The sequence below is a fragment of the Rattus norvegicus genome, chromosome 16 (genome assembly GCF_021556685.1).
Source record: "Rattus norvegicus strain SHRSP/BbbUtx chromosome 16, alternate assembly SHRSP_T2T, whole genome shotgun sequence".
Taxonomy (NCBI): Eukaryota; Metazoa; Chordata; class Mammalia; order Rodentia; family Muridae; genus Rattus; species Rattus norvegicus.
Genome location: NC_141549.1, coordinates 83,748,716 through 83,764,385, shown reverse-complemented (window position 1 = coordinate 83,764,385; position 15,670 = coordinate 83,748,716). Strand labels below are relative to the sequence as shown.

The window sequence follows — 15,670 nt, the reverse complement described above, 5'->3', positions numbered from 1 at the left end:
ATCCACTCAGCAAACTACAGATTGTGTTCCTGTAGCCATTTAAGAATGTGCTCTAACCCATGCCCTCGCTCTCTCCTCAGGACTCGGGACACCCCTGCACGGCGGCTGACCCAGACAGCTGCTTCACACCCGTGTCCCCGGAGCACTTCATTGACCTCTTCAAATTCTAGTGGTGCCCTCAGCCCTGCGCCCCTGCCCTCAGCCCTGCACCCCTGTCCTCAGCCCTGCGCCCCTGCCCTCAGCTGTCCCTTGTGCTTTCTGTGTCGTGTGGTTGCTGTGAGTATTCTGTGACACAAGTGATGACAGGCTCGGTGGCTGCCTGTACCTGTGTGGCCCTCGCTCGCTTCCAGGAGAACCTGACAGGATGCAGAAGATGCCTGGGCAGTTGTGCACCGTCAGTGAGGGGGAGGAGACCCCCAACGCCATTTCTACTTCTTTCTCGAGACTCTTCTCAGCCTATAAAATCTGCAGTGTTGTGTATTTCTAAATATGGATCAAAAGGAGTTTTGGGTTTTCAGCCCCGTATTCCGTGCTGAACTGACATGAACAACCGAGAGTGAGCTTCTTGGCTGTCAAGCAATCGTTTCCGTCTTACCGTAACTGGGATGAAGAACAAAACACTTGATCCTTGTAAATACTTCATGCAGAATATTTATTTTTCTTAAAAGGTATTTTCACGACCCCAGTGGCTGTGCCCAGATGAGTCCTCATTGAATACAAGATGAACCCAGGAACATGTGTGGTATGCCCGGGCCACACTGCTGGGTGGGGCTGCAAGCTGGTTGTACCATCCATAGCCAGCAGCACTGTCCCTGTGTTTCTGGGAACCCCGGCCATGAGGCCTTCATAGATCCAGACTTGGGATGTGGGCTCCGAACCAGACCAGAGCCTCTGCCAAGGAGCCGGAAACAACCTAGGGAGGCTGAACGCCACACGTAGACGTGACTTTCATGGGTAAAGTAATAAACCATGTTTATCTACTGATCAGCGTCATCAAATTCACACCTAACCGAATGGTATCGTCTTTAAAATGTGCTGTTTTATTTTAAAAATAATGCATGTGCACTTTAGAACTTTTTGAAAATAAAGATACGTGAAAGTTACATAATTCTTCTGAACAGCTAACCATGCTTGCTAAAAGGATGTTCAGCATTGCCGCCCAGCCGTGGTGGCAGCAGCAGATGGCTGTGCACTCTGTCTTCGATGGAGTCAGGAGCCCCAAACTCATCCTCTCTTTAAACTTCCTAAGCACATCAAAATCATAACTGCATGGCTACACAGATCAAAAAATTCACTTTCCAGTCATATCCTCTGTCCTCAGCTGACAAAACAGCCAAGAACAACATTTATAATTGCCAACCGAGTCTCTCTGGCACAGTGCAGATACCCAGCCTCCTCAGCACACTAAAGTCAGCATTTCTTAAAACCATAAATGGTGCCTGCCGTTCATAACCAGAGGATGCTGAGGACCTGGTCTCCATTAGAACCACATGGATGGAGCAGCGTTTGTGCAGCAGGCCGGGTTTTTATACACGTTTTTTAATTGGTTTATACTTTTCTTGTTAGTGTGAGTGTGTATGACAGGCAGCATAAGGGAAGAGAGGATTGTTTGGATTCACAGTGTTGGGGGTACAGTCCACTGAGGCCCAGGGAATGGCTGCTGGCCGTGTGGTCAGGAAGCACAGTGAGGCATGCACATGTTCTTTTCGCTTCCTCTTTCTAAACAGTACCAGTTCTTCGAGAGTTTCATGCAGCATATCTGGTCCTGTTCGTTCTACTGTTCAGTCCCACTCCGGCTCCCACACCACCCCAACTTTGTGTCCTCTCTTTCTTTTTTAACAACCCATCAACTCCAGTTTATGCTGCTCATACCCCCTGGTATGGATGCGGCTGTCCACTGGAGCTCGATCAACTTCCTAGGAGCCACACCCTTAAAGAAAGCCGACTGCCCACAAGCCACCATGCATCAGTCCACAGTTCCTCAGTTAGGGGTGGAGGCTCATGAACCCCTCCCCACCGCATGCTACAGGGTTGAGTTCCTTGCTCTTGGGTAGTGGGTTCCTGAGCACAGAAGGCCCCCCGTTTGCCAGTTGCAAATGCCAGTTGCAAATGCCAGTTGCGCATTTCTTTTGCCTATGTAAATAAATATGGTGCCAGCATTTTAAAAGGTACTACTGTTAAAAGTATCCACATTAATAAAGAAGTGTGTGCTTCATTAGCATAATTTTCATATTAGCTCCCCGCTTACTAGTACTAAATTTTAGGTGTTGGACACACAGGATTTGATTGTAGTAAAACTATTATTATCATAACTATCTACAAAATTGATAGTTTTAAATTAAATTACCTTTGCACATAGCCACATAAACTCTCACATTTGGATGCAATATGCATCTACCTTGTGTTTAAAAACATTTTATAATCTCACCACTTTAAGAATCTTCAGTATAATTTATGCAAAATATTTGAAAGAAAAAACAAATATGCATTTCAATGCACAACTTCCATTGAGGGGGGAAAAATTCCCTGGTGGTTTGAATGAGAATGGCTCCCATAGGCTCATGCTTTTGAATGTCTGGTTAGTGGAACTGTTTGGAAAGGATTAGGAGGCGTGGCCTTGTTGGAGGAGATAAGCCACTGGGGCTGGGCTATGAGGTTTCAGAAGCCCCCACCAGACCCAGTCTCACTCAGCTTTTTGAGCAGAAGAGAACTCTCAGTTGCTGCTCCAGTGTCATGCTTGTCTGCTGCTGTGCGCCTGGCCTTGAAGATCATGGACTAACCCTCTGCAACTGTAAAGTGAGCCCCCAACTGAATGCTTCCCTCTGTGAGTTGCCTTGGTTACAGTGTCTCTTCACAGCAATGGAACAGTGGCTGAGACAAGGTCTACCAAAAGCCATCTTGTTTGAGGCAAAATAAATATGCGCTTTATATTTTGTTCTTTAATAAGAGTTTTGACTCTCCTGCTTGTTTTGTCCTATCACCTTTTGGCTCTCTTCCCCTTCCCTGTCCTTGTTTATTTAGTTCCCAGCACTACTGAAGTTCAAGGTGCCACTATTGTTAATGGACTCGTACAACATTTACAGAGTGGGAATATCCAGCGGCCGTGGGTAATACTACTCAGGGAATATGGAGGTTTCACCAGGTGCCCCGACCTCCTACATGAGGAACTTTTTTCTGAAATACAGAATTCAGTTATATCCCACCCAAGTCCCATGTTGTGAGTACTTCAACTGAAAGAATAAACTGACTAAGTAAGAAATAATCCCCGATGTCGTAAATCTTAGTCCAGTGCGGTAATGTAAGAGGCATGGAAACCAAGCCAATGTCAACTCCTCCGAAGATTACTAATTCCTATAATAGTGGCATCCAGTAAAAGTGAATTTGATGAAATTCCAGACAGGACTTGAAAAAATGGCTGTAATTGTGGTCAAAGAAGTAAGGCTTTTCCCTTCCTTCTTTTCGTTTTTGGAGATGGAGTCTCACCATCGTAGGCTGCTCTGGTGGACATGGAAGACACCGTGTAACCAGGCTGACTGCAGAGTTTCAGAGATCCGCCTGTCTCTGCTCCCACATGTTGGTATTAATGAGGTCCACACACCACTACAAAGATAAACTTCTGAGAACACAAACAGCTGAATGACGACGTAAGGAAGATGTTATAGGATAAGAAAGGAATTCAATACGATCACAGGATTACTGGAGGAAAACCTGCCTGAAAGGTCGGAAATGAAATATATCAAATGCTCACAGAGGGTCTCAATTGAATGGATCAGAAGAGGTCAGAGAAGCTGAGCTTGAGGACAAAGAAAAGAGGCAAGAAGAGCAAAGATGGGGTACAGGTGGGAACGTTAAGGTAACACCATAGAGGTCAGACCTCGTGAGCACACAAGAGTAAGATCATTTGACACAGAAAGCACTAAGAACTGATTCCCAAATACAGCCATCCAGACACAGGAAGCATTTTAGGACACCAAACACGTGAGCCAGGAGGAGAACCTCTCTTCACCATGTAAATTAACACTAAATATACAGAGCAAAGAAGGTGCATCGGAAGTGACATAAGAAACATCTGGTGGGAAGACACTCCCATAAGAAGAATAACAAGACTTGTCCCTGAAGCTTTAACTGTCAGGAGGGCCCAAAAAGATGTTTTTCAAGCACTCAACGGTACTGCCAACCCAGACTGCTACAAAGGGCCATTTGTCATAATTAAATGAGGAACAAGCACTTCTCATGATAAAAACAGACTAAGGACTTTGTGACCCCTGAGCCATCATTATAGAGGAGGCTTGAAGGAATCCTTCAGATTCTAGGCCAGAGGAAAGAATTACCCGCGTTAGAATGGCATTGTAACACCAGCAAAGCAATAGAAGTCAGCGCACACTGCTCACTGATGACAATATTAATGGTCTCAGTGCTCCGATGAGAAGACACGGATTAGTAGATTGGACCAAGAAGCAGGAGTCCTCTATTTGTTACCTATGAGGAATGAACTCACTGTGAAAGGCAGACACTATGTTACGGTGAGAAGAGGGTAACAGTTATTCTAAGCAGGGGACCTAGGTGATAGCAGGTGTCTGTTCTAATATCTTACTAAACCAAAGCAAATGAGAACAGATAGATAAGGTCGCTTCCTACTGATTAAGGTAGCAGTCCATAGAGAGGAAACTAATGTTGGAAGCATACACTTCCCTCCCGAACACAGGCTCGCCCTCTTTCATAACAAGTCAGATTAATCCCAGTACGGTAGCAGCGTGTATCTTCAATATTCACTCACTCATTGGCAAGGCGTCCTGACACACATCTGAATTAAATGGCTTTGTAGATCAAGCACATTTAACTGACATCTATGGAGCGTTTTATCCGAACGCTGCAGAAATGCATTCTTAGCTCTCGGAACTTTCTTTAAAGTGGATCATGTGTTAGGACACAAAGTGAGTCTTAACAAAAATAGGGAAAGTAGAATAATTCACTATATTCTATATGACCACAGCAGGGTAAAATGACAATTCAACAGTTGGACATACACTAACTCCATGGAGCTCGGACAGTGCGTTAGTGGGTGATGAGAGGGTCTTTGGAGGAGCCTGGAAGGAAATAAAATGTTCTAGACTCGATAGAAAGTGAAAACACATGAACCTACAGGACACAGCGATGGCTGCTCTAGGAGGGAAGCCTAGCACTCTGAGAACTCACATCTGAAAACAGGCAGATTGCAAATAACCGAATGATACACATAGGTCCCGGGAAAAGAACAAGACCTGAATTCAGGCTCTCTGGGAGGACCATCTTTACCACAGTCCTCTCTCCAGCCCCGAGAATCAATTTCTTTAGTTGACAGTATTGACCGTGTAGGGAGGGCCAAGCTTTCTCACTGTATCATCTCATTTCTGTAGCGAGGAGCGCGGCTGACCCCAAACTACAAGTGTGTGCTGATGTCACTTGTACGTGTGAGTAGGCACAGCTTACACTGCCAGCTGGAGCTGCGAGTCCGTAGAGGGTAGAGACAGAATGAGGAAGCTCCGAGACCGTGGCTGTTTTCAGATCAGTTGGCACCAAACTCTTGAAGCATATATTCGCACACGGATTGTTAGAGGGCCTGCCAGAAGCAGCAGAGCCCCTCCCCACCAGGTCCCAGTCAGCCTCCATCCACTTGGTGTCTACGCATGTCCTGAAGAGAAGATTTCAGGACACCAGCGGCCTGAGGCCAGGCAGCAATGAGGTTTTCCCCTCACTTTTAGCTTCAGTGAACGTGGGTCTCTCAGACTCTGTACAGAGCATTAAGGGCAGGAGGCCAGTGTGGAGAGAGCCACTTTACCCACCCACCCTTTCCTGCCTGTGTTCAGACTCAAGAAGTCACGTCCATCACCTCATGAATGCTAAACATTGCGAACTCCGTGACTATCTCCGAGGTGTCTGCATCTGCCTGGGGCAGAGACAGGGGTCATTTGCAGGAACCAGGTCTGTTAAGGATCTGATACAATTTTTGTCTTTAACTGCATTTAGAATCAAACTCTTCTTGTCCTGGTTAGGTTTCTATGACAAAACACCAAGACAAAACAAAAATAAAAAAACACAACAACAACAAAAAAAGGTTGGGAGGAAAAGGTTTACTTCAGGTTATAAGTTCCAGCCAGCTGCTGAGGCAGGAATTGAAGTAGAGACAATGAGGAATGGTACTGGCTTACTTCCGGTTGCTCACTGGGGACCACATGCTCAGGGGTGGGGATGGGCCTTCCCCCTTCCACATCAATCATTAATCAAAAACGTGCCTCCACAGACTTGCCTACAGTTACTCTGATGGAGGTGATCCCCGAATGAGGTCCCTCCTCTAGATGTCCGTAGCTTCTGAGCTAACCAGCACACTTGTGTAAGAATTTAATATTTTGATCTTGCATCTAGCCTTTCTGAGATAAGGGTGTGTTTTTTTTCTAGGTTCTTCAGGATTTGAGCTATACAAAATTCTGCTCATCTTGAGAGGCCTTCCAGCCTTTTCCCAGGAAGTAGGAAGTGACTGTGGCTTTTCAGGGCTCTACTAAGCTGGGTTCAGGCAGGTCCCCGCTATTCCTAGTATGTAGTGTTGTCAGGAAGGGCTGTGGTACCTCTGGTTGTGGTTGTGGTGGTTGTTGCTGTTTTCTTTTAAGATCCTGTGGTTTTACCTCCTGTTCCGTGTTTTCAATGCTATGACACTGATTTCCACGGTGCCAGACCACACTGTGGTCCATATTTCTCGTTTAGCTCTTTTTTTTTTAAAAGATTTATTTATTTTATGTATATGTATACACAGTCACTGTCTTCAGACACAGCAGAAGAGGGCATCAGATCTCATTACAGATGGTTGTGAGCCACCATGTGGCTGCTGGGATTTGAACTCAGGGCCTCTGGAAGAGCAGTTGGTGCTCTTAACCTCTGAGCCATCTCTCAGCCCATGTGGTCCATATTTCTAATGCTCCTTGTGCTAGTGTAGTGCTTAAATTTAGTTTGCGGGCATTTTTTCCTGCATATATGTTTTTAAGAGGTGTTACAGAAACTAGTTTATTAAAAAAAACTATAGTGTTTTATAGCATTTGTTTTTCACTGTGATGTCTTTGTCTGGTTTTGTTATCAGGTTAAAACCAGACTTAAAAGGATGAACTTAGAAATTATCTTCCCCTGACTCCCTTGTGTGTGTGTGTGTGTGTGTGTGTGTGTGTGTGTGTGTGTGCGCGCGCGCGCGCGGGCACATGTGTACACCAGTGGTGGTAGCAGCAGCCTGTTCTGCTTGGAAGATTGTGATGATCTCTGTTAGTTTATCTTTAAACAGCCCTGTTGAAATCAGCCAAGGGCTGGTGTCGCACTTGTCAGTTTAGTCAGGACTTCATTTTTGGAAATTCCTTTTGTCCCACTCCCCTTTAAGAGGGCAAGCCTGCTACTCTATGGATGTGTCGCATAAGCTTTCCTTCCAGCATGAAGGCCTAACTGTGCAACCTAATCCTCAAAGTAAGGGCCACTGCTTTCTGGAGGGTTTCAGAAGTAGACAAACCCTGCCTCCTCATCACCACTAAGTGCCCCAGTAAGGACAGCCATGCCTAACCCCTCCTGCCACCATTCCACACGAGATCCAGTAGCTAGGACTTGAGCGGGAGGATAGCAAGAAATAGATGTACAGTCCGATGTTTGCCAGCCAGGACTACGGACATTCGATGGCCCCAGAGTCTCGGAATCCATACAGCTGTGACCTTACCCACATCTGTCAGGACATAACTGCCTATGTCTTTACTTATGTCTTATGCTCACTCTGGGACCCACTTGCTACTTCTGTACCAAGGAAAAGACACCCAGCTGTGAGAAGTAACACCCTCCCCCGCCCAGCAACACGTGCCAAACGTGAGTGCAGTTGACTAAACTGGACTTGACCAGAAGGCAGGGTGGCTCAGAGATGCAGCGACTGAGGCGTCAATTACCTGCCCTGCTGCAAGGCGAACCACCTGAACAGGCACTCACACGGGTCCGTGTGTGGTTTCGGGTGCTGTGTGTGTACCTACATACATGCCATTGCCGGCTGACATTAGAGAACAGCACTTGGGAGCTGGCTCCCTCCTTCCCCTGTCGTTCCCGGGAATCAAGTTCAGGTGATTGGGCGTGTCCAGCACGTGCTGCTCCCAACTCAGCCATCTCGTCGCTTTGCGGACTTACCTTAGGTCTTCGATCTCGGGGTAGAGAGGTAACTTCGTGTCTGAGACTGCACACTGCTCTTCCAGAGCGCAGGAGTTCAGTTCTGAGCACTCACTGTGGCTGGGAGTTTCGGATTCAACATCCTGATGGGACTTCCATTGGCGCTCGCACTCCTGGGTGTGCACTCCTGGGTACCCGTGCATGTGCGTGCACACACACCACTTTGTTTGTTTGTCGTGAGTTGCCCCGATGCTGTTTTGTATCTTAGTGTTGATTCTGCTTCCTAAGACGGGTAGATCCCGTTCTCAGGTGACTTCATGTGAGCCTTCTCCCTGTTCTAACTGATCAAATAAAGGCTAGAGCCTGTGAGTGGGCAGTGGAAAGGAAAGGTGGGGCTGGAGGTGTTAGAGGGTCAGGGAAGAGTAGGGAATGGAGGCGGAGAAGAGGGAGGCAGAGGAGGTGGAAGGAAGATGGAGCAGAATCACGTGGCTCGGAGAAGCCGTAAGTAGCAGAGATCTCATAGCTGGGAATAGAGTAGTGTAGCGGTGAGTCTGCCCAGTCTAGGCGTGCAGCTCATAAATATCACAGTTGTGTGTGTTTTGCACGGGCTTACTGGGGTTGGAGATTTACTGCAACATGTTTTTACAAGACAGGGTTTCACTGTGTAGACCAGGCTGGCCTCAAACCCCGAGATCTGCCTGCCTCTGCCTCCCAGGTACATGGGCCACCACGATTTGTAAAAAGGCTTTTATTATTGTTTTTAATTCTTTCGCATATGATAGAAAGACACGGTCTGGCTTCACCCCTAGCATGTGGGTTACTAGCTTTCCTAGCACAACTTGAAAAAGTCGTCCTGCCTCAAAGAGCAGCCGTGACTCCTTTGTTGACGATCTATTGGCCACACAAGGTTGAGTTTACGTGTTGGGTCTCTATCCATCTGTCCCAGGCTTCATGCCAGCGTCATCACTGTTGATGACGACGTCAGCATTTTAGTTTGGAGTGAAGTGAGAGGCCCGCACTTTATGCTCAACATACATTTGGATATTTGGGGTCCTGAGATTTCATATGTTGTCAGGACAGATTTTTTTTTTATTTCAGTAAAACATGCCCCCAGAATTTTGATTCAGGTCGATTCAAGTTTGTAGATTGTGAGCTGAGCGTGCTGGCACTCGGAAGGCAGAGGCAGATGGATCTGAGTCAAGGGCAGCCTGGTCTAGAGAGTGAGTTTGAGGCCCAGCCAAGGCTACGCAGAGAAACCTTGTCTTGAGAAACAAAAAAAACAACAACAACAACAACAACAACAAAATATTTGTAGGATGCTTTGGATAGAATCTTGCCAAAGCCTTCCAATATATTTGTTTGCCAAGTATTTCATCTTTTAACTATTCTAAATGAATTTTTGATTACCGAATAAAAAATACAATTAATTTTTTTCAGGATTTGTATCCTGAAACTTTACCTATTCATACAGTCATTTCTTTTGTGTGTGAAACCCGGGTTTCTAAATGTTAAACCACATTCTTTGCAAACATACTGCAGTGCTCAGACTTGGTTGCCTTCACTGGACTGATATTGAATGTAGCTGTTTCTGTGGAGTATGAGTATCCCCATAGAGAATTAGAACGGAAAGGCCCACCTCCAGGGTGAGCTGTGATTTCCACTGAGTGGCCCAAAAAAGTCAGAGGAAGAAGCCTGTGCTGTCTTTTTCCTGAGTGAGCGTGTCCTCTGCTGACACTCAACTCCAGCTTCTTTGTCTTTCAAACGTTCGTTCAATAGCAGCAATTTCTGGGAGGCATCCAACATCCCGGTGTCATATTGAGACTGCTGAAGCATCCGGCTTCTGGTAGACAGCAGTTATCAGCATTCTCTGCTTCTCCAGGGTGCAGATGGCATTGCTCAGCTCCCATCATATAAGCCAGTCTAATAAAGTCACCGTATAACACGTGCACACATATACACACACATGTGCACACACACATACACTCACACACATGCACACATACACAAGCACACACACATGTACACACACGTGTGCACACACACACATACACACTCACATGCACACATTCTATTGGTTCTGTTCCTCTACAGGACTCTGCCAAATACATATTTTGATGCCAAGGACCAAGGAGTGGGGACTATTACCATGATAAGCCTGATTTTGCAGTTTGTGGGTCTTTGGAACTGGTTTACAAGAAGATTGTGGAAGAGTAGAGCTTTAGGCTACAGAATCCCCCAGAATGCTATAACGGACCTCACTGAGCCATTCTGGTAGCTGAACAGAAGGGAGAGCAAAGGCCAGGCTTGGGAGATGTCAGGAAAGGAGGACTCTATCAGACGTTGGGCCAGAGGCCACTTGTGTCATATCCTGCTGAAGAGCCTGTATTCAGCTCATATCCTGAACTTTTTCTTAGTGAGACTAAATTTGCAAAGAATGGACTGAGTTGTTTTTTATAGGAAATTTTAAGACACCTAAGCTGTGTGGCTGCCCTTATGTCACAGTCTGAGAAAGGTGAAAGGTGTGAAAGGATGTTCAATGAGGAGGAGGGAGCCTTGCCGTGAGCTGGGTACAGGAGCGGTGCTGATGTTGACAACAGGACTGATGCAACAGGCAAGGCCCTGCCCATTTAGCTCCAGGATATTAAAACACAAACTCATTCACAGAGGACCTAGGTTCAAGTCCCAGCACTCACTTGGATGCTCACAACCGTCTGTAGCTCCAGTTCCAAAGGATCTGATCATGCAAGGATCCTGTTTTAGCAGAGACACACACGTAGGAAGGTGCTTTTCCAGGTTAGCCTAGAAGGGTCACAGAGCTGCCACATCGGACGTACAGGGGGACTGAACTATATCTCAGCTTGCCATTGCCCTGGTGGTGCATGTCTGTTTCAGGCACACGGGATGCAAAGGTTATAGGATCAGGCTTTCAACAGGGTTTCTGGAGGCTGCGGAGGCCGAGGAATGTGTAACAGGGTCAGATTCCCTGCCGGGAGCTCTCGAGCAGACTGTGCGTGGTGCTGTGAAGGTGAAGTCTAAAAATTAGTGGGGATGCATGGTAGTGTGTTAGAGATGGTGACTGGGGAAGGCTGTAGTCACCCATGAAGCCAGCCCAAGAGAGGCCATGGTTGCTGTGGGTGACATAGCTGGACAGGCACATCTCTACCTGCCAGTTCTCTGGACCCAGATGGTGCCGCCGTGAGTTCCAGATGCTGGATGTGGGGCTGTAGGGTTTACAGTTTACCTTGCTGGGTTGGGTTTTGCTTTGGTCTAAACCTTCCTTGCTGGGCCCTCTCCCTCCCTTTTAGCCTGGGGATTTTAATCTGTGCATTGTATGCTGTAAGTGACTTGGATTTGCTGCTTTTACTCTACAGGGGCTCACAGTTAAGAGACTTTCTTGAAGCACAGAGGAGTGCTTCCAGGCTTCTCTCCTGAGCTAAAAAACCAGTGGCTCTCCAAGAACCTTGCAGGTTTTTTTTTTCCCTAAATTGGGTCTGCAGAGGCACCCAGCTCTGTGGATTGAGCAACCGCAGGCTGTCAGTGTCCTCACTGAGAGACAGCTGTCATGGGACTTCCTCCTACTGCTGGGGCACCAACTGGGAAACAACTGGTCCCTCAGCCTCCAGGTGTGACTCAGCTCTTACTATTTTTATGTAAGCTGATTTAATAAATTACTTTGTTTTCTCCCCATCGCATTCGTACTGTTCCTGCAGAGAGCCCTGACTAATGTAACTGCCTTAGTTTCTTTGAAAATTGTTCGAAGATCTACATTTCTACATTTTAAAAATAAAACCATTCCCTAAAACTCAAATACCGATTTTGGCTTTGTAAGAAAACGAACTGTTAAATACCACTGCAAAAGAGCCAGTGTAACCATTTGTTTTGAAATCTAAAATTCTGCCCGGGTTTTATGACTAAGAGCATCTCTCGCTCATGGTTCTGAAAAATCATGTGAAGGCATTAATTTCTAATGGCATAAGCTGATCCGTCCAGACTGATGGCTCACCACCTCAAACTGGGAAGGACGAAACCAAGCCAGATGTGTGGCGACTCTAGATGCCCATGGGGAAATGAGCAGAGGTTCCCAACACACATCAGGTCACCAAGCAGAACCCAGGGAGCAGCCAGTGAGTGTTGGAGCTCTGCACATAGACTGTAGAATATGAGTCTTAGGAAGGGGAGAATATGAGTCCTTGGGGGGCGGGGAGAGGGAGGGTCAAGGCAAGCCTTACATCTGTCATGGTGAACACAGCAGTCATTGTCTGATGCTGTGAGAGCAGGGTTGAAAGCCTACAGAGCCCACTGTAAGTGTTTAACACCCACCACTGTCCCCTGAGTCCCAAGGACAAACCAGGCCCAGTCTGTAGGCCATTCGTCACACTTTGCCCATCTAAAGATGCAATACAATCTACAGAGAGCAAACCTGTGGGAAGCTGGCAGTGAGGCCAGACCCTAGTTCCCATTCTAGATTCTTCTTCAAAGAGAAAAAAAAGTACGAAACAGTGGCTTTTCTTACTTGGTTTTGTTTGGCTTTGTTTTTTGTTTCTGTACTTCAGATAGATTTTATGTAGCTCAGGCTGGCCTTGAACTCATGATCCCCATGTCTCAGCCTCTCAAGTTCCAGAGAGTACAGATGCACACCACTCAGATCACTCCCTGGAGTTAGTACATCCACAAGAAGCTTGGGGCTGGCTATGACTGACCCGCTACTGATTTCCCGAAGAACGGCTGGCTTAGGACCTCACCATGACTCCTGTTCATGGCTGGCATCACAACCACAAGGAGATCACAGATCTCAACAGTTGGCCGACTGATTTAACTTGAACCCAACCAAGTTCACGGCGGTTATGTCTTCCACCAACGCCCCATACCCTGGGCTTTGGGGCTGGTCGCAATGCCATGTGCAGACGGCTTCACTTTTGAACCCAGGAGTAGTTGGAGGAAGGTGACGTCAGACACGATAGAGGCTAGTGGAGCCTCTAGAACGTGGGGACCAAGGGCTTTGCTCTCCGAGGTCTCCTTCCCTGGATGTGCTGGGGATTTTCCAGCTCCCAACTTTTTATTTATACCCCCTGTAAAAACTAGTGTATCTAAGGAGAAATAAACAGTTCTTTTCACTGGGTCAGCCCAGAGGGCGTAGTCGACTGCATGGCTGGTTCAGGTAATAATTGCCCTGGAGGACTGTACTGTGTGAAGCTTGCAGTATTCAACTGGAGAGGCAAGTGGGGCTTCTGGAGAGCCCAGAACACGACATAGCTTCTACACACACGCAGGGAGAACACAAACAATTAGGCATGTGCATACAAGTGGAGCCAGCCAGCCTGAGCCAGCTCTGTGCAAAGTCTTTTAGTTTATGACCTGACCTCCCTTAGGTGACGAGGAGGCAGGGGTGTGGGTGCTGGACCCTGTAACCTCACTCCACCACATGTGGGACTGCTTAAGTGACAGGTGGCACATTTAAATAAACGCCCCAGGTTGTAAACACACCACACTTGGTGTTTTCTGCTCTCTTTCCTAGGTTACTTTTAGAATATTCCAAAGGGGAAAAATGCAGGGAAAGTCATCCCAAGATCCCTCCCTCTCCATGACGTATGTGCCGTGTCTCCAGTGTCATTTTCAATTCGTTGTGGCTTTGAGAAAAGCGAGGGGGCTCTCAGTTCCAACTGTGATGTGTCCACACCTGAGCATAATCCGAGTAACCACACAGACGCCAAATGTTGGAGTTTCCATCAAAACTCATCAACACCAGTATACGTTCCTTGCAACGGGAGCGGCTTGTATTGTAAAGATAACTTTCTAGAAAGGTCAGAAAGTTCTCGCAAACGTTTTTCTTATGCTCTCAGGACCCTGTGTAGCAGAGAGGTCAAGTATAGGCTGGTGACATCAATAGATGGATTTCCTGTCATCCTTAGGCCCAGAACACTGGTCCTGTGGCTCTACTCCATCTTCCGTTGGCGACTGACCTGCTGAGGTCATAGTCAGTCTTCTCAGAGACAAGGCAGGACCAGCTCTTGGTAGATGTCAGCTCTTGGGAGGAACTTTTGAGATGTATGTGTGGGGCTGCTGAAGATGTAGTCTACACAGATGAGAGATGACACATACTCTCAGGGTTGCCTTGGAAACGGACACAGACTTTCTGTGTGATGCCTGACAGTGACATAGTTTGTCTCCTTTACCAACAGAACTGAGGAAAAAGAACCACAAACGGGAATAGTAAACACAAGTCCTCCCTTTCCTTACACGGAAAGGGATCCCTGGTGCTCAAGGGCTTGCTCAGCAGCAGACACAGCCAGTTAGATCCCATGTTCACATGCGTGTCAAAACATGACCTAGCAATGGCAGACCTTCCCTACCAGGTGTTCCCCGTCATCCACATTTCCCCGCTTCTCTTTAGGATCCAGGAGGACAGAGGACCTATAGGTGTGTCCCTTCTGTCCCCGGGGTGGGGGGTGGGGCAGAGGCTGTGAATCCGGGAAGGATGGGGTGAAGTTCATGATGATGATGCCCACGGACTGAATATATGCCCTACTGTGGAGTCTACGGAGGGCATGTGCCAGAGGAAATAGCCAAGGTGAGAAGCCAAACCAAAGTAAGCCAGCAAGCTCTTAGTTATCACAGCTAAGGCTGGCAGGGATGGGCTGCTCCTCCGACACCTCCGGGTCCCGACCTCAGCTGTTCTATTTAGTGGATGAAGCTTAGTCAAGATTAATCTATGATGGAGGCCAGGCATTGACGTTAGTTCACGGCTTTACCAGCCCTAGGTTCAGAGTCCCTGCCTTGCAGTCCTGTCCATGCCTTCTCTGCCTGCCTCTGTGACCTCAGGCTCAGGTCCCTGCGCACCACCGGATGGATGCTCTCGACTGCAAACACTAACATGGCTAACAGCAGGAGAATGATCTTGGTTTCCCTATTATGTAACAATGCCAGCATCTTCCTCCTGAGCGCTCGATGGTAACAGAGTTGAGTGATGTATTTGCATGGCTCTGAGTGAGCCCCCTAGTGGCTACTGTATTTCAAGACCAATGCCAGGGTGAGGAGAGGTTCATCCTAGTCCTGGGCGGTTCAGGAAATCCAGGACACAAGATCCAGTAGCTTCATCAAGAAATAAGGATGGGCACTTGTTGGACCAGCATACATTGGAAGCCTCGCAGCAGCTCTGTGGAATAGGGGCCACTTGCCTGAAATGACAACGCCATAACTGCCCCCTGGCCAGCACTTATGGTGGAAACCCTAGGCCTGACCCCCTTGAGAGCTGAGTCTGTAACATTCTGGGTAGGTGAGCTCAGGTAGGTGGACGGGTAGGTCGGTGCTCACATCCGGCTGGAAAAGGCCAGGCTGTGCTCTGGGCACATGGGGTGTGTGCACGGGATCATACTCTCCCATTAAAGTGACTGATGTCTTGGGGTTCTTCCTCAAAACCAAGGACCCTTTGTGAATGTTTTAAAAAGCTGATCAGTATTAAAGAAGCCGTCTTTCCTCCTCACACTGTCGTCTGGTGAGTCAGGTGATCTAATCCCAG

General features: G+C 47.4%; 1 protein-coding gene across 6 annotated transcripts in view; it reads left to right on the top strand.

Annotated features, from left to right (window-relative positions):
• Fbxo25 (F-box protein 25) overlaps positions 1–1,108 on the top strand; it is a 32,822-nt gene extending 31,714 nt beyond the window's left edge. For 5 of the 6 annotated variants that reach the window (XM_087588869.1, XM_087588868.1, XM_087588867.1 and 2 more), the window contains one exon: positions 81–1,103. In XM_087588869.1, coding sequence (XP_087444995.1) covers positions 81–170 — 90 coding nt within the window. In that variant the 3' untranslated portion in view covers positions 171–1,103. 6 annotated transcript variants of the gene reach the window in all.
• Positions 1,109–15,670: the final 14,562 nt, after the last annotated feature.